Source organism: Bombina bombina, chromosome 7 (genome assembly GCF_027579735.1).
Source record: "Bombina bombina isolate aBomBom1 chromosome 7, aBomBom1.pri, whole genome shotgun sequence".
Lineage (NCBI taxonomy): Eukaryota > Metazoa > Chordata > Amphibia > Anura > Bombinatoridae > Bombina > Bombina bombina.
The window spans coordinates 207,782,697-207,802,810 of NC_069505.1; the positions used below are offsets into that span (position 1 = coordinate 207,782,697).

The 20,114-nt window shown below is 39.5% G+C and overlaps 1 protein-coding gene across 1 annotated transcript in view; it reads left to right on the forward strand.

The window, feature by feature from the left end:
* Positions 1-20,114, forward strand: part of IRAG1 (inositol 1,4,5-triphosphate receptor associated 1) — a 306,114-nt gene that overhangs the window by 241,923 nt on the left and 44,077 nt on the right. The window contains exons 12-13 of the mRNA XM_053720588.1: positions 251-382; positions 19,330-19,471. Of these exons, the coding sequence (XP_053576563.1) occupies positions 251-382; positions 19,330-19,471 (274 nt within the window). The remainder of the gene's footprint in view (positions 1-250; positions 383-19,329; positions 19,472-20,114) is intronic.

Consider the following 20,114-nt stretch of genomic DNA (forward strand, 5'->3'; position numbering starts at 1 on the left):
CCAATCTCTAGACAAGAGTTTTTTCAATTCCAGTGCTCAGGGCACACTAACAGTGCAGATTTTCAGGATAGCAGAACTAGAGCGTAGGAGAAATAGTCAACCTGCTGTCACTCAAGGTAATCTTTAAAATATGGCCTGTTAGTGTGTTAGGAGTGGTCCTGACAAACACTGCTGTAGATATCACATAGATATTATATGAAGATTCTGTTGTCATTTTATGGTTCACTCTGTTTCTTTTCTTTCTTTTCAGTCTTCAGTGTCTCTGTGGCAAAACAGCGAACACAGAGAAGCATATCAAAAATTACTGGAGGATATTGCAGTCCTTCATAGGCTAACAACTAGACTGTCAAGCCGGGCGGAAATGGTTGGAGCTGTTCGTCAGGTAATTTATTTCCGTTCTCTTTAAAACACACTCGGTTAGGCCACAATCCTTTACAAAGGTTTGTCAAATGAATTATCCAAATAAAATCATTAGATTTTATGTTGAAATAATTTTTATTGATTATTTTAAGGTCAAGACAAAAAACAAACTCACTCATAAAAGCACATTTGTACAGGTGATTTCTGAAAAATATTGTCATTAAGCATAAACATTAACGTTCCCAATTAGAAGTGAATCTTGACATTATGATATTGTTCATCTTTAGGCCTCCAAATAATGCACTCCAACCTGTACTTTTAATTACATTCAATTGGTAACATCCCCTTCTCCCCCCCTCCCCAACTAGAGCCCTCCTCCCTCCCAGGAGGTGCCAATATTATGCTACTAAAAGCTAATAACTAACATACTATAACTCTATACATCTTTACTATCTACTTCCTCAAAAAGGATAACTACTTGAGTTGACTACCAGGACCCAATTTAGACCATCAATTTACGGATCCTTTCTTCTCCACTGCTATCACTTTCCTGCCTATCTCAGACAGTGCTCTGATCTCAGCATCCAATAGAACCAAATCTTCTGAAACTGCTCTGGTTGCCCCTGTGACCATGCCGCTACTTCTGACATGGTATACGTCTCTGTTATTTTCCCCACCACCTCCTGCCATGTGGGTACCCCCACCTTCCAATGTCGGGCAATACAGATTCTCAGACAAGTGCAGAGGATTTTTATAAACGTATTAATTGTTGCATTGAATGGTTTCACCTTATCATGAAGTAATGACTGTGTTATCGTGAGAGATACTCTCTCTTCTAACAATTTGCTAATCAGCTCTGAAAGTCTTCCCCACAGTGATTGGACTCCCTGACAATCCCACCACATGTGCCTAAATGTGCCCCTTTCTTGACACCCTCTATAACAGTTTCCATTTAGTGTTGTGGCAAAGTGCGCTGTCCTTTCCGGTGTCAAGTACCATCTAAACGTCACCTTTATGCAATTTTCTCTCATGTCTGCACTAATCAATCCTTTATATGAATTTAGCATCAGCTCATTCCAGTCATCCGTCTCCCACGTCTCTAATGTGTCTCTCTCCCATCTCTCTGTCATGTCTAACTTGGAATTGCGTTTAGCCTTCTGAATTAATACATAGATCCTAGATATCATTTTTTTCCTTCTAGAGGCCGTCATTACCATTCTCTCGAGCTCTGTAAGTTGAGAATTCTGTTTATGCGACGTATATGTTGTAATCACTGAACTAATCTGTAGGTATATAAACCAGTGTAGCTGTTCCGGTTCTATTTGGTTTCTGATATGATTAAACGTGAGCAATTTGAAGCTAGATAAAAAGTCAGCCACCCTATAGAACCCCTTATTTGCCCATTTATCTACTATTTTCCTTAATTCGTTTGGCAGCAGGAGCCTGACAGGTCTTGCCAGTGACTTTGGCCCACATAACCGCAGCCCTTTCGTGATCTTATTCCACTGCCTAATTGCTTCTAGTGTTATTGGCGACCTATATTCCCCTGATTTGGTTAGTGCTTCTAAATCCCAGATTACATCCGCTGCTTTCGAGTTACCCGCTATCTCTGCTTCTATCTGTGGCCACACCAATCCGTTGTATTGTTTACCTAAGATAACCGTCTGCGCCAGTCTTGAGGCTTGATAATATTCCACTAAATTTGGGACCCCTACTCCCCCTACTTGTCTGTGCAGTTTCAGCAATTGTGAGGCTATTCTCGGTCTACCTTCACCCCTCAGAAACTTCAAAATATCTGTTTGTAGTGCCTCAAGTTCTGGCAAGGGGATGCCAATCGGTATGGCTCTGAACAAGTACAACAATCTAGGAAGGACGTTCATTTTAATAGACATTAATCTCCCATACCATGAGAACTTACCCTTTCTCCACTTTCTCAAATCAGCTCTAATAGCTTTTAAAACTGGGGTATAATTCAATTTGTAAAGATCTGTTAGGTTTTCACCTACCTTAACTCCTAGGTAAGTGATATAGCTCTTTGCCCAGGAGAATGCAAAATTTAATTCAATTGTTTTCTTAGTATGTGGCGGTAGGTTAAGTGCCAACACTTCACACTTGTTGGAATTTAATTTATATCCTAAAACCTCCGAGAAGTCATTCAAAACTTTATAGAGCTGTGGCAATGAACTCATCGGTTTGGTGATCGTCAATAAGACATCATCTGCAAATAACATAGCTTTATACTCTGAAGACCCTACCTGCACTCCCGAGATTTTCTCCGTTTTCCTAATACATGCAGCCAGTGGTTCAATACAGACTGCGAAAATAAGCGGTGACAGCGGGCATCCCTGCCGTGTTCTGTTCATAATGGCTATTTGTCTTGACAGATATCCCGCTGCCCCCACCACTGCTGTCGGTCTTGAGTATATGCTTCCTAATGCCTTTATGAAGGCGCCTCGGAAGCCCATGGCCGATAATACCTTAAACATAAACTTCCAGTCTACCCCGTTAAACGCTTTCTCCGCGTCTAGTGACAGGAGTAGAACTGGAGTTCCTTTCACCCTCAAATAATCTAGCAGAGTAAGCGTTCGTCTGACATTATCTGGCGCTTCTCTGTCCTGCACAAAACCCACCTGATCTTGATGTATTAAGGAGGGCAATATCTGTTTCAATCTATTTGCCATAATTTTAGCGAAAATTTTTATATCATGATTAATAAGGGAGATAGGCCTATAATTTTGGCACAGTTTTGCATTCTTTCCAATCTTTGGTATCACAATAATTTTGGCCTTAAGCATTTCCCAAGGTATCTCCCGCCCTTCCATGATCCCATTACAAAAGCTAGTCAGGTGGGGAAGTAGTTCTTTCTTAAAAAGTTTGTAGTATTCACCCGCAAAGCTGTCCGCTATTTCCTGCGGGTTCGAGGTAATTTCGCCCTTCGATGTAAAAATCATTAGATTTTAAGGGGACATTAAACACTAAATACATTTTATGTTGAAATTGTTTTTTTTTATTAAATTTTACAGATAAAGTATATATGTACCAAACATTTCAGCAGATTACATTTATAAGTTTGCTAATAAATTTTACGCAATAAAAAAGAGCATCTCGTAAAAAGCACACTCAATAGTTTCTATCATCTCATATAAATGTTTTTCTAAATTATTAGCATTCATTCATTTCCTCAAATTGGGTCTCCATGTAGGTCTCTTTGTGGGCATCGACTCGTACCTCCCGCGTTTATAATATGGAGCAATTATATTAGTTATTATTTCTCATGGTAGATTCGTAATACATGAAGCTCTCTTTGTTGTTTAGGGATTCAGCGGCTGAGCTTGCCATACTGTAGTAGTATATTATCTTGTTTTTTTTACAAAATTAACACCTAGATTACAAGTTTTGCGTTAGAAGCTGTGCGGTGCTAACGAGCAGTTTATGCTCACCGCTCACTTAAAGACAGCGCTGGTATTACGGGTTTGTGGAGACCCGGCATTAACCGCAAAAAAGTGAGCGAAGAGCAAAATTTTGCTCCACATCTCACCTCAATACCAGCACTGCTTACGTTAGCGGTGAGCTGGTAAAAAGTGCTTGTGCATGATTTCCCCCTAGGAATCAATGGGGGAGAGCCAGCTGAAAAAAAAAACTAACACCTGCAAAAAAAGCAGCTTAAAACTCCTAACGCAGCCCCATTGATTCCTATGGGGAAATAAAAGTTATGTCTACACCTAACACCCTAACATGAACCCGAGTCTAAACACCCCTAATCTTACACTTATTAACCCCTAATCTGCTGCCCCCGACATTGCCGACACCTGCATTATATTATTAACCCCTAATCTGCCACTCTGGACACCGCCGCCACCTACATTATAGTTATGAACCCCTAATCTGCTGCCCCAAACATCGCCGAACCCTACATTATATTTATTAACCCCTAATCTGCCGCCCCCGATGTTGCCGCACCTAACTTTATTTATTAACCCCTAATCTGCCGCCCACAACATCTCCACCACTATAATAAAGTTTTTAACCCCTAAACCTAAGTCTAACCCTAACCCCCCTAACTTAAATATAATTACAATAAATCTAAATAAAATTTCTACAATTAACTAAATAATTCCTATTTAAAACTAAATACTTACCTATAAAATAAACCCTAAGATAGCTACAATATAACGCACACTCCCGCATCGCAAACACTAGTTAAATATTATTAACCCCTAATCTACCGCCCCAACGTCGCTGCCACTATATTAAATGTATTAACCCCTGAACCTAAGTCTAACCCTAACCCTAACACCCACTAACTTAAATATAATGACAATAAATCTAAATAAAATTACTACAATTACCTAAATAATTCCTATTTAAAACTAAATGCTTACCTATAAAATAAACCTTAAACTAGCTACAATATAACTAATAGATACATTGTAGCTAGCTTAGAGTTTATTTTTATTTTACAGGCAACTTTGTATTTATTTTAACTAGGTAGAATAGTTACTAAATAGCTATTAACTATTCTACCTAGTTAAAATAAATACAAAGTTGCCTGTAAAATAAAAATAAACCCTAAGCTAGCTACAGTGTAACTATTAGTTATATTGTAGCTAGTTTAAGGTTTATTTTATAGGTAAGTATTTAGTTTTAAATAGGAATTATTTAGGTAATTGTAGTAATTTTATTTAGATTTATTGTCATTATATTTAAGTTAGTGGGTCTTAGGGTTAGGGTTAGACTTAGGTTCAGGGGTTAATACATTTAATATAGTGGCAGCGACGTTGGGGCGGTAGATTAGGGGTTAATAATAATTAACTAGTGTTTGCAATGCGGGAGTGAGGCGGTGTCAGGGTTTTTTCCTGTTATGTTTGTCATTGTTCCTGACTCTGCTGTTTTCCTTGTTCCTGATTCCGGCTTGTCTGACTACTCGCTTTGGCTCCTGACTCGACTCGTCTGACTACCAGCTCTGGTTTTGATTCCTGGCTTGTTATTTGACTTGTGGACTTTTTATTATTTTTTGCTATTAATAAAGGTGTGATTATTTTTGCACTTCTCATCTCAGTCTGATTCCTGGCACCCTGACATTACACAAGGGCCATGAATCCTGATGGTGCTAATAATCCACCTTTACCTTCCATAATTTCCAGGATGGATGAACAGGATCTCCGCTTGGATCAATTTGCACTAGCCCTGCAAACCCTGCTGACTCGCACTGCACATTTGGACCAAAGTGTCCCGCAAGTTATGGCTGCTCCTGTTTCTGCTGCTGCACCTAGTCCTACAGGAGCATGTCCGGTTCTGCACCTCTACCTCAGCGTTATGGAGGCGATCCTAATCAGTGCAGAGGGTTTTTGAACCAGGTGGGAATTTACTTTGAGATGTTACCTCAGGCGTTTCCCTCTGACAGAGCTAAGGTGGGATTTCTCATCTTGTTACTCTCTGACACAGCTCTTGCCTGGGCTAATCCCTTGTGGGAGACTAATTAACCTGTGATTTCAAATTACCCTGAATTTGTGGCCTCCTTTCGAAGGGTATTTTATGTTCCGGCTCACTCTTCCTCTGTTGCTAAACGACTCATGTCCATTCAGCAAGGTACAAGATTGGTTGCTCAGTATGCCATTGAGTTCCGTACGCTTGCCGCAGAGGTAGGTTGGAACAATGAAGCCCTTTTTACCGCCTTCTTTCATGGGCTCTCTGATGAGATTAAAGACGAAGTTACTGCCAGAGATTTACCAGAAGATCTCGAGGCATTGGTGTCTTTTTTGATCCTAATTGACATCAGACTAAGTGAGAGGTCCTCTTTGAAGGAGCGCTTGCGGAAGCCTCCTGTTCTGTTGTCTCCTACGTGTTCGTTCCCAACCATGCCTCCCTCTCCTCCCAGGCCTCCTGGTCCAGAGTCATCAGGTACTGCTGAGCCAATGCAGTTGGGATTCACGCATTTCTCCATGGTGGAGAGGGCCTTTAGGAGGAGGGAGGGGCTCTGCCTCTATTGTGGGTTACAGGGCCACCTTTTGAAGTCCTGTCCTACATGGTCAGGAAACGCTCACACCTAAGGTCCTGTCAGGGGCAGACCTTGGGTTGTTTATCCTCATGCCTGGAACGGCTAAAGGAGAAACCTTTGGTTACGGTTGTCCTTTCCTTGGTGGACTCCTCCATAGTCACCCAGGCTCTTGTTGACTCCGGTGCTGTGGGCTATTTCATTGGCAGTGCTTTTGTATCAAAGCACTTCATTCCTGTTTTGCCTCAGACCGTTACGTTTGCTATTAGGCCATTGATGGCAGGCCCATTCAGCCCACACTTGTTACTCACGAAACTGCTCCGTTATCCATGGCTGTTGGGGCTCTCCATTTTGAAACCCTCCAGTTCCAGGTGATAAACTCTCCACATTTTCCGGTTGTTCTGGGTTATCCCTGGCTCAAAAAAGCACAATCCCAGTCTCGACTGGCGCAGGTCTGATATTTTGTCGTGGTCTCTGCAATCTATTTCCACTTGTCTTCGGAAACCAGTTAAAGTCTTGTGCACTTCTTCTGTATCTCAATTGCAAGAGGAGTACTGAAAAATCATAGACGTTTTTGACAAGGTGCATGCCGGTACATTGCCTCCTCACCGGTCTTACGATTGTGCCATAGACCTGCAACCCGGAGCCATTCCTCCTTGGGGACGGGTTTACCCTCTGTCTTTTGCAGAGAATTGTGCTATGGAGGAGTATGTTGCCGATGCTCTGTCACGGGGGATCATCCGCAAATCCTGCTCTCCTGCAGGGGCTGGCTTCTTCTTTGTGAAGAAAAATGGTGGCGAGTTAAGACCATGCATCGATTATAGGGGTCTTAATCATCTTACCATTCAGAATGCCTACCCTATTCCGCTCATTACGGAACTCTTTGACCGCCTCAAGGGAGCTACGGTCTTTACTAAACTTGATTTGAGAGGAGTGTACAATCTCGTTAGGATCAAGGAGGCCCACGAATGGAAAACAGCATTTAACACCAGGAGCGGGCATTATGAGTATCTTGTAATGCCCTTTGGCCTATGTAATGCTCCTGCTGTTTTCCAGGAATTTATTAATGATGTCCTACGAGATATGTTGCAACAGTGTGTTGTGGTGTACTTGGACGACATCCTCATACACTCACCCACACTTGAGGCTTATCGTTCTGATGTTACAAGGGTTCTTCAGAGACTACGTGAGAATGGCCTGTTTTGTAAACTCGAGAAATGTGAGTTCCATCAGACTCAAGTAACCTTCCTAGGTCATGTTATCTCCATTGCAGGGTTCTCCATGGATCCTGACAAGTTATCTGCAGTTCTGCAATGGCCTCGCCCAGTTGGTCTTCGGTCTATTCAACATTTTTTGGGGTTCACCAATTACTATAGAAAGTTTATTAAAAACTTTTCTTCCTTGGTCAAACCTATCACAGACATGACCCATAAAGAGAATGATCCACTCCATTGGTCACCTACTGCCATTAAGGCCTTTGATAGTCTTAAGACTGCCTTTGCTGCCGCTCTAGTTCTGGCTCATCCTAACCCTGTCCTGCCTTTCGCTCTTGAGGTTGATGTGTCTGATACTGGAGTAGGTGCCCTCTTGTCTCAACGTCCTACGCCTGACATTTCCTTGCATCCGTGTGGTTTCTTCTCTAAGAAATTGTCTCCAGCGGAGTACAATTATGAAATTGGCGACAGGGAATTACTGGCCATAATTTTGGCACTCAAGGAATGGAGGCATCTTCTCGAGGGTACTAGCATGCCAGTGCTCATTCTTACTGACCACAAGAATTTAACTTATCTATCTGATATGCCTGGTAGTAAGAATGTTAAGGCTGATGCCCTCTCTCAACATTTTTCCCCTCTGTCCAAGAGGAGTCTGTACCTACTCCAGTTATACCTCCTGACCATATTTTGGCTACCAATCGTACTAATTTGACTTCTCCCTTGGGGAGGAAATCATGGCTGCACAAACCAATGCAACTCCTGAGAAACCTAGTGGTAAGTGTTTTGTTCCTGAGAATCTTCAAACTAAACTTTTGCACACTTACCACTATCCTAAAGCTGCAGGTCACCCAGGCAAGAACCAAATGATTTGGTCTGTCACTCGACAATTCTGGTGGCCAGGTCTTCGTTCTGATGTTGCTGTGTATGTTGCCTCCTGCTCAGTTTGTGCACAGAATAAGACTCCTCGACATCTTCCTGTGGGTCTTCTTCAACCTATTGCTAATGGTGAGCGTCCTTGGACACATCTTTCCATGGACATCATTGTCGAGCTCCCGGTTTCCAATGGCAATACCGTTATCCTTATGGTGGATGACCATTTTCTAAAATGTCACATTGCATTCCCTTGAAGAAGTTGCCTACCGCTCAGGAGCTTGCTTCAATTTTTGCCCGGGAGGTCTTCCATTTACATGGGTTACCCAAGGAGATAGTGTCCGACCAGGGTAGCCAGTTTGTCTCCAGATTTTGGCGTTCTTTTTGTGCTCAAATGGGGATCCAGCTTTCCTTCTCCTCGGCATATCACCCTCAATCCTGCTGCGGATCAAGCTCTAGAACAGTTCCTCCATTGCTATGTCTCAGCTCACCCCAATAATTGGTCTGAACTGTTACCTTGGGCAGAGTTTGCTCGTAATAGTGCTATTAATGCTTCCTCTAAGTTATCCCCGTTCATGGCGAATTATGGGTTTCAACCATCCTTGTTGCCCGATTTATTCATGTCTCAGGGTATTCCGGCTTTGGAGGAGCATCTCTGGCAACTCTGTTTCACGTGGGTGCAGATTCAGGATTGCCTTCATCTTTTTATGCAGCGCCAAAAGTTCCAGGCTGATCGTAGACGTCTGCCCGCGCCTTCCTACCAGGTTGGTGAGAGAGTTTGGCTGTTCTCCCGCAACTTTAATCTTCATGTGCCTTCCAATAAACTGGCTCCCCGTTATGTTGGTCCTTTTCGAATACTCAGACGGGTCAATCCTGTGGCCTACGCTCTTGACCTTCCTCCTCCAATGCGCATCTCCAATGTTTTCATGTCTCCCTCTTGAAACCATTGTAATCTGTTTACCACTGTGTTGCCTCGTCCCCGTCCTATGTTTGTTGACAACCATGAGAAGTATGAGGTCAGCAGCATTATTGACTCTCGTATGTCCAGGAGCCGCATACAGTATTTGGTTCACTGGAGGGGCTACAGTCCGGAGGAGCGTTCATGGGTTCCCTCCTCTGATGTTCATGCTCCCGCCCACCTCCGTGCCTTCCATGCCCGTTTCCCCAATAAGCCTTTTGTCCTCCCGCAGGGGAGGGGTCGTTGAGTGGAGGATACTGTCAGGGTTTTTCCCTGTTTTGTTTGCCATGTGCTGCTGGCAGCCATTTTACTCACCTCTCTTGCTGACTCTGTATGATGCTGCTCAATTCCTGCACTTCCTTTTATGGCCAGACTGGTGTACATAATCAGTGTGAGATGGGATGCAGTCTCAGAATTGTGATGTTATCACTATTTAAAGGGCCTATGTTCAGTATGCTTTGCCCTTGCGTTGTCTCAGACCTGTTTGTGAGAGCTCCTGTGTATTACCTGGCTGTCTGATGTCCCTCCTGGTTCCTGATCCTTGGCTTGTTCCTGACTCTGCTGTTCTCCTTGTTCCTGATTCAACAGTGTTAGTGTACTTTTTAGCACTTTGGTTAAGAGTTTTATGCTACGGCGTTGTAGTGTATAACTTTAACTACTGACTTTAAAATGCGGTACCAGGCTTGACAGGAGAGGGTCAACCGCTCACTTTTTGTTAGACTCGTAATACCAGCGCTATGCAAGTCCCATTGAAAATATAGGATACGCAATTGACGTAGGTGGATTTGCGGTATTTCTGAGTCTGGCCAAAAAAGTGAGCGGTGAGCCTGTCATTTCAAGACTCTTAATACTAGTGGGCGTTAAAAAGCAGCGTTGGGGGCATGCTCTCAGAGTGGTGGGAGGAGCACAAGCGTAAGGACGTGTAACGCTTGCTCTCTGGCTCCTCGCAAGAGCTGTTGGCATATACTTTGTGCTAAAAACCCTGGTTCCAGGGTGGCTCTTACAGCAAAATATTCCTTGCTTCCAGCACTCCAGCAGTGCCACTCGAACCCACTGAGCTGTATTTAGCAGCAAACAGACTGACTGAACAACCCTGTTTGTACCTATATTAAACTTTGGAGAAGCTACATCTCTCATAACATACAAAGCTCTCTTTTTGGTCTTCACACAAGAGACACGAGAGGTTGAATTAAAAAAAGGCTCTCCGTGCTGGTTCTTGGAATAAAGCTATAGTGTTGCCCGTACCTTAACTTTATTCCCCCCCTCCCACTGGTGCTGCGTGAGGGGGAGAGGAATGTTGGTTTGATCAGCAAAGTGTTTGGGTAGCCAGTGAAGCAATTGGGATAAGAACCTCCCGAGACGAGGCTGTGTCTTACCAGTGATCATCCTCTCCTGCACGACTCGGCTGGACAAGATCCTTTCTTGGGGTCCTTTGCCGTTGCTTTGCCCTGACCTGAAGATTGCGCTAACCTCAGCTGCACTGTTCCAGATCCTACACGTGATCAGAGGTAGGGCGGTCCCTTACACTTCAGGCGGATGGTCTGAGAGAGTGGCTTGTTGGAGCAGAGTGGGTGCCGCCGAGGGTCTGCCTGGCTGTGGGACTTCTCTCTGCCCCGGGCGAGTGGTTGCTTCTTGATACCAGAAGAGGCTTTATCTGCTGACTCGCTCCCCCCCCCCCACACCGGTACTGCGTTGGGGAGCCCCAGAGCTGTATCGGGACTTAGTCCTCAGTCGTGCTGACTGTCATGGCATAAAAGGTCCCACAAACCGGGTAAGTTACTTTTCTTTATCAAAGGGCCCTAATTGGTCTTAACAACCGGGGTGGTTTGGGACTTAAACTGCCTTCTTCTTGGGTTGAAGCTCTACTGAAACATGAAAAATTAAGAGGACTTTTAAAAAGGGGATTCTGATGTTTGTATATACATGGGGCCCAAAATTACCAAAAAAACTGGTTCTCCCTAAAAGGTAATAGTTTTCCTATATCAGGTATTGGTGGATAAAGGAGATATGAATCAAAAGCCCAATTGTTATATCAATGTAACTTACAGTAGTGAATTTTAGATAAAGTTAAGTAATAGCTTTTTCAGTAAAACTAAGGTTTTTCTATTTTTAAAACAAGGTTAGACGAACAGGGGCTAACCAAACGTTCTCAGAAAAAAAATTACTTAAAGCTATTAGATAACATAAGAGCTTGGATGTGAATTTCGTGTAATTTATTTACATTTCATAGAATGTTAGGATGTTGTATTAATACGTGAATGTGTATTTTTTTTTGATTAAGGAATTGTATAGTTTGAATTTGCTGGGTTGTATATAAAAAATAGCCCACTCTATATAAATGTTAAAATCCTTCATTATATAGAATTAATCCCCTTCAGAACATACTGTCTGACTAAAATCTATATGTAATATAAAAGAAGGGAAGAAGGGGAGAGAAAAGGATAGAAAAAAGAGGGAAAGGAGGGAAAAAAAATATTTATAAAAGGTAAAATTTCTCTCAGCATAAATCTATGTCAATAAGGTTGGGTTATACTGATCCCAATATTATTCTTCTAAATTATAGCACACTAGTAAACAATTTTTTTGGTAGAAGAATTTATATATAAGGTGTAAAAGGCTGGGAGGTGTGCAATACAGCAAAGTTAAACTAGATGTGTTAGGAATATACTAGAGTGCACTTCAGCAGCCCTAAATAATTGAGGATAAAGGAAGAGGATAGAAGGAAAACTAGAGTAATTATATCAACTGAAGCTATATATAAAAGTTACTCCTATACACGGATAGGGTACAAAAACATACTGAACTCACCTTCATAAGTGAATTGAAATTCCTAATCTGCCAACTTTTATGACTGAGGTGTAAGTATCTGTTATTACTGAAGAGTCCTTTTTTTTTCTTTTTTTTTTTGCACTTATCACTAAATTTGTTCCTTCGTCACTCCCTTCCCCCTTTTTTTTGTTTTGTTTTGTTGTTTTGCGCACCAGGGGGGTCTCAAATTTTCCGTTCCCCCCCCACACCGTCCTTTTATTTAAATTATTATTATTTAATTTATCACTGCACAAGTCAGAACATTCCCCTCAGTCATGGCAGCAAGGCAGAGAGAGAAAAAAATAGGTACAAACAAGAAACTTTAGCAGAGATACACTCTAACACCAGTAATTCACAGATAAATGAACAAATTGATACACAAGTATTAGTCACAAAAATAACTGAAGCCTTATTTCCCAAGTTTGAAGTATTGAGAAATGAGATCAAACATGATATTAACTCCTTAACAACAGAAATACGTCAATTTTCTAATAGGATTACTGAAGCAGAACAGAGAATATCTGACTAAGAAGACGCCATAGTGAACCATAACACTAAGCTATAAGATATAAACTCTAAAATCATAAAACCCCAGTTAAAGTTAGAAGACTTTAAAATCGGGTGAGAAGGAACAACATTAGATTAATAGGAGTTCCTGAAGATAAACAATATGAAGATCTAAACAAACTAGTTACAGTAACAATTCCACACTTACTACAAATACCACAAACACACCCACGAATTGTAATTGAAAGAGTTCACAGATTAGGATGGTAAAAACTGGAAAAAGAGAAAGCTAGGCCAAGACCAATTATTGCTTAAATATTAAACTATCAAGATAAACTTACTTTTCTACAATATTTTAAAAGAAATCAACCTATTTTCTTAGGAAATACTAAAATAATGCTTTTCCAGGACTTCTCGGCCGAAACTTCAGCCAAGAGAAGGGAATTATCACCAATCTGCACTAGATTGATAAATCAAGGATATCAAGCCACCTTAATATACCAAGCCAAACTGAAAATAACAATAGATGATAATACCCAATTTTTTTAAACAGCTAGGGATGCCGACAAATATATAGCACAGATAGCACCCCCAAACTAGGAAAATTGGTTAATTTAATTGATGATAAAATTAAAATTTTAATTTTAATGATGGCTTCTTCTTTCGGGCTTTTAATGTATGGTCAGGGGCAGTGCCTCGGCCGGGGTAAGAATGGCTTCCGGGGCAGCAGTAAAGGTTAGGGGCAATCGGGGTTACATGTTAGAAGGTTTTGTGGATATGATTGGATCGAGGAATGGGGGGGAAGGGGGATATGAGGGGGGATGTTTTTTGTTTTTTTTTTGTTTTGTGCGTGTTTTGCTTTGCTATTCTTACTACTTGTCTTAAGTAACAGTGATAGAGAACGGTTGTAAAATGGTCTCCTGGAATATAGGAGGGCTAACATCTCCTATAAAAAGAAAGACAATAATATCTCATCTAAAAAAGATGAATACAGATGTTGCCTTCCTCCAGGAAACCCATATCAAATTAGATGAAGTAAACAAACTTAAAAAATCTTGGGTCCGGGAAGTTATTGCTTCTCCGGCGTTGGGAAGAAAAAGAGGTGTAGCAATTTTACTGGGGAAAAAAATAAAGGCGGTATCTACGGTTCTTGAAGTGGATCCAGGTTGGAGATTTGTTTTAGTGAGGATCAAGTTTTCTAACACCACATATACACTCTGTAACATATATGCACCGAATATTAATAATTATGATTTTTGGGAAAGTCTGCAAACTAAAATACTCTCAAACAGAGAAGGATTGCTAATAATAGGAGGAGACTTCAATATGACGCCACAATATGCCGTAGATGGATTAAGGCATGATGCCTTAATTTTAACAACAAAGAAAGACAATCTAGAAGCTAAAATTTTCAATAAAATATTCTGTAACCTAAGAGTAAAGGATATCTGGAGATCGCAAAATCCAGATACCAAAAGTTATACTTGCCTTTCTAAGGCTCACAAGTCTCTCGAGAGAATAGATTTATTTTTAATAGATGAGAAATTATTGAATTTAAACATTGAATCCAATATCCTCCCTGTTACAATTTCGGATCACGCCCGATAACTCTTGAAATTCATCCACATGATCCCAAAACTAAAAATTTACGATTTTATTTTCCTCAGTATCTTGCTACAGATCCAGAATTTAAAATAATGTTAAGTCTTAAATTTGAAGAATATGCCCAATTAAATAGTGAATATATAAATTGTCCGATGATTTTCTGGGAAGCTGCAAAAGCAGTTATGAGAGGAGAGATTCTGGCATATAATATTAATAGAACTAAGAATTATAAAAAAATGGAGGAAGACATTCAGAAAACATTATCAAACGCTTATAATAGCTACATAATGAATAAAATGTCTGAAACCTGGAATAGATATACGCAAGCTAAAAAGGAAAGAGATTCTTTCCTTATACACAAATCTACACAAAGAGAATTGAAATTACAATCACAGTTATTTAAATATGGAAATAAGGCAGGCAAACTTCTTGCCAATTTAGTTAAGCAAGATAAAGGATCAGCCCCAATTGAAGCCATTCAGAAAGATGATAAACTATTTACAAAGTCAGAAGAGATCTTAAGTATAATGGTAGATTATTATCAGGACCTCTACTCTTCAAGATCATCAAACATTAAAGAACGCAAAGACTTTTGGAAAAAGATCTCTTGCCCATTTATTTCAGAAGAATTAAATATAATGATGAATCTTCCTATTACGGAGGCAGAGGTTGTGAAAGGCATAGAGGATATGCCTACCAACAAAGCGGCAGGTCCTGATGCTCTGCCTAGTGAATTCTATAAAATATTATCATCTTCAATTGTTCCATATCTAATTAGACTATTTAATGATATGTATATGGAAGGTAATTTGCCCTCTCCTAGCTTTGCAGCCTCCTATACTACTCTTATTCTAAAACCTGGAAAAGACCCAACCCAGAAAGAATCTTACAGGCCAATAGCTCTGTTAAACACAGATTATAAATTGATGACTTCCATTTTGGCACGTAGATTACAATCTCTTCTTCCAGGTATAATACATAAAAACCAAGCGGGATTTCTGACAAATAGGAATTCCTTGGCTAAGATCCGAGAGCTATTCCTTACTATTGATTACTTTAATACAGAATCAAACCCGGTTCAGGAAGGAGGACAAAATAATATTGATAAAGCAATTATTACAGTCGATGCTGAAAAAGCATTCGATTCAGTCCATCATGATCATCTTTTCCATACCTTATTCCAATTTGGGTTTAGAGGCCAATTTTCTAAATGTATCGAAAATCTATATAATAAAGCTTATAGTAGGCTGCTAGTTAATGCCAGGCAATCTTCAGATTTATATTTAGCTAGAGGCACAAGGCAAGGATGTCCTCTCTTGCCGTTACTCTTTGATATTGCAATCTGAGGAAAATATTGCTTTTAAAATTGTGGAAGACTCATTTAAATATTTGAGTATTACAATTTCCTCAAATCCAGAGCAATGGTATTCTCTTAATATACTTCCGATAATTAAAACAATTCTAGGTGCAATGAAAAATTGGCAGAATCTTCCCATTTCACTTTCGGGCCGTATTGCTTTGTATAAAATGATACTATTCCCAAAAATTCTTTATATCTGTCAAAATATTCCAGTTCTCTTGAAAGAGAAAGATATTAAGATTTTAAATATGGCTCTTAGAGAAATTTTATGGCAAGGTAAGAAACCCAGAATCTCTCTGGAAAAACTTTGTTTACGCCAAAAAAATTGGTAATTGTGCCCTATCAGATCTCCGGTTGTACAACTTGGCGTTCTTGGCTGGCATATTAACAGACTGGATCTGTCTTAAAGATTATGTAACGGACAATGGTTTAGAAAATAATATAACTTTTCCCTACCTTCCTACAGCACTAATACATATTAAACCTGGAGAATTACCAAAGGAAATTAAGAAATTTTGATCTATCTTCATCCCAATTAAGGCATGGTCGAAGATATATAACATATTAGAAATAGATGAGAAAATCTCCAAGTATCTACCATTAAAAGGGAACCCGCAATTTGAATTAGGCCTACAATCATGACCTCTTCAAAGATGGCAAGCAGTGGGCCTTTAAAAATTGTACAATTACTAGATACAACAGGGAAATATATTAAAACATTTGCTGACCACAGAAGGGATTTTGATCTCCCCCAGAAGGACTTTTATGCCTATTTACAGGCAAGACATTATACTTGGAAGTTAATAAATGACTCAGGCTGGAATTGGTCACTGGGACCCTTAGAGAACTGGTTGTTATTGGTTAATAGGGGGCTGATGTCAATTTCCCCCTGTTATCAATTGCTGAATTCAGGTAAAGGTCAAAGTAATATAACAAAAATTTAATCTAAATGGGCACCGATCATAGTTCCGGTCTGTATGGAAGATGAATATATACAAACATCTATCTCGGAAGTTAATCGAACAACTTTCTCCACTACATGGAGAGAATCTCACATGAAACTTCTTTACATGACTTATGTTACCCCCGAGAAGGGGCATAGGTGGGGGAATCCTCAATCAATAAATGTCCGAAATGCTCACTGAATGCGGCAAATCTTAAGCATATGATATGGGATTGTCCAAAGGTTACAGCAGTGTGGAAGAAATTGGAATATTGGCTATATAAAAGGGTGGGAATCTCCCACCTGGATCTTTCATAAATATAATATTCCTCAGAACGGATGTAAGAATCTCCCCTGATAAGAAAAAAATTGTTAATGTGGCTCTGTTAGCAACTAGATACCTGATTTTTTAAAAATGGAAAGAATCATTGACTCCTAGCATCCCAGAAATTAGAAATTGTATGAAAAAGCAATGTATATTGGAACAGTATAATACAAAACTATATGATACCTGAGATGTCTGCAGCTTCTTTCAAAAATGGTCATCATTTATAAAAAAAATCCCAAAAAAAAGAAATAGACCATTTAATATATCCAGTTAGACATTCAGATCTAGTCATTCTAGGAATATGGTAAAATTAAGACAGCAAGTAGTTGGAAAGTTGTCGATGACTAAAAAATTTGTTTTCTTCTCCTCTCTCTCCTCCCCATTCTCCCCCCTCCCCCTCCCTTCTAAAAGACAATTACCAAGACTGAAAATAGTGTACCCCAATCGCCCAAGAAAGTTAGGGGGAACCCAACAGAATAAAAGTGGAGTCAGTATTTTCCTTTGGTTATATGACTATATGGTTTTTTTTATCTATTATGTGAAGTGCCATAATTACCTTGTGAGGCGAAAGGGAACTCTATATGTAACACAACTAGTTACCTTGACAGCATATTATTTAATTGGATAGTTTAAGGAAGTTTGGAAATTTAATAGATTAACAAGGATAATCTGGAACTGTCCTTCATATGTCGGTAATTTTTCTGTTTTGTTTTTTTATTTTCTATGATCAACAATACGCCCTGCGAGGCGTAATGGAAACCTATAAGTAATATGATTTAACATGATAAATTGTTGGATACTGAATAAAGATAAATTAAAAAAAAAATTGTATGTTCTAGGTGTGAATTTAACACTCTCTTGCTTTATAAATGTATTGTTCCCGCTAATTAAGCTTTATCAATGTTTAGATTGTATGGTTGGTATAAAATAATTTATAAAATAACTATAGATAATTGTTTTTGTAAAGATATACAAAGTGAATGATGCCCACTTGTTGCGGAGCTGCGTCTCCAAGAAAAGCTGCAAATATGTGCAGGAGCTGTGTCTCTATGATTTATGTTTAATGTACAGATTTGCTTTGTTTGTTGGAAAATGATAAATAAACATTTAAAAAAAAAAAAAAAAGCAGCATTGGGACCGGCCAACGCTGCTTTTTAAGCCTAACGCACAACTCGTAATCTAGCTGAAAGTTAGATGGGGTTGTCTTCCAAAATTATGATATGCTTAGTCTAACTATAGTTCAAATCATCATAACTAGTTTATTGTTTTTTGGGGGGGGCATACCAGGGATCGGGAAGTGTAGTAGTGCTTGTTCTATTGTTAGTGTTACTCGCTTTTGAAATATTGAACTTAATAATTCAGATGTTTGGTCCCAGATATCCCTGATTTTTCCACATTGCCACCACATATGCAAGTATGTACCCCTTTCACTGCATCCCCTATAGCAATGTCGGGACAATGATTCCTCCGTCCCACACAATCTTGTTGGATAGAAGTTGGATAGAAGTACCATCTGAAGGCCACCTTTATGAAGTTTTCCTTAAGCATTGCATTATGTGAGAAATACGGTGACTCAATAACTTTAGAGCCACTAATGTTGGTAACCCTGATTCTCAGGGCTGGTCGTCTGCAAAAGAGCTAACTCTCAATGGTATCAAAACACCGATACCCAGATATGCTCTTACCCCAGATATATGGTCCCCTTCCTCAGGTCATGCGTGATTCCTCCGTTGCTAGAGATCCAGCTCACACGGCTGCAGGCGTCCTCCTCCGGACTATGCCTCTATTGCTCGCTCCTTACTGCGTTACTTCTGGGTTCATGTGATCAGTGGCTCCCAAGCTGACGTCACTGACACACTCGTTCCTCCCCAGTGCACTGTATTATTCAGGCTATTCCTGAGACTCACCGTGCTTACTCCTTGAGCCAGAAACAAATGTAACAGAAAAAAGGAGTAGAGGAGCAACAAAGTAGCCAAAATAAAAACATTCTTTATTTATCCAAAAATTAAAAACGTGAACTCATCTCCACATGAAAGGTACAATACATGGAAATCCTCAGAGCGTGTACACATTATTTAAAAGCATAGACTCATTCCAATTGGTTAAAAAACACTAATTAGCTCCTATTGGGGAGAAAGGTCAATTAACCCTCTGTGTCATTTTTAACAGACCAATATCGTCCCCCAAAAATATCTATGTTTACATTGGACATTATTTAACTAAGAGAAAATGCAATTCTATTTGTTTTATTTGATTGTAAATTATAATATAAGACATAGCTCAGCCACAAACAATCTACAACTTATTTTTCCAGTAACACCACTGACTGTTGTATGTTCACACACATGCTTAACGAATAGCAATGCCGTATTCCTCTGCAGGAGAAGCGCATGTCCAGGGCCACAGAGGTTATGATGCAATATGTAGAAAACCTAAAGAGAACGTACGAGAAAGATCATGCAGAATTAATGGAATACAAAAAACTTGCAAACCAAAATTCCAGTAGGAATTATAGCGGATCAGGTAAAGTTCTGATTGCAACCTGTTAAGTTTATATTTTAAGAGAGACACACCTCTCTATGTTCTCCAAACAGTATCTAGTTTTTATTTGCAAAGTATTGTCTCTAGATAATGTATTTTACATTTTTATTTAGATAATGTATTATACATTTGCCTCTAGATAATGTTTTATACATTTGCCTCTAGATAATGTATTTTACACTTGCCTTTAAAAAAAAATTATTATTCACTTGCCTCTGGATAATGTAATATGCACTTGCCTCAAGATAATGTACTATACCTTTGCCTTTAGATAATGTATTATACACTTGCCTCTAGATAATATATTATGCACTTGACTCTAGATAATGTATTATATACATGCCTCTAGATAATGTATTACACATTTACCTCTAGATAGTGTATTATACACATGCCTTTAGATAATGTACTATATACTTGCCTTTAGATAATGTATTATATACTTGCCTCTAGATAATGTATTAAGCACTTGACTCTAGATAATGTATTATATACAGTACTTGCCTCTAGATAATGTATTATGCACTTGACCCTAGATAATGTATTATACACATGCCTCTAGATAATGTATTATGCACTTGACTCTAGATAATGTATTATATACATGCCTCTAGATAATGTATTA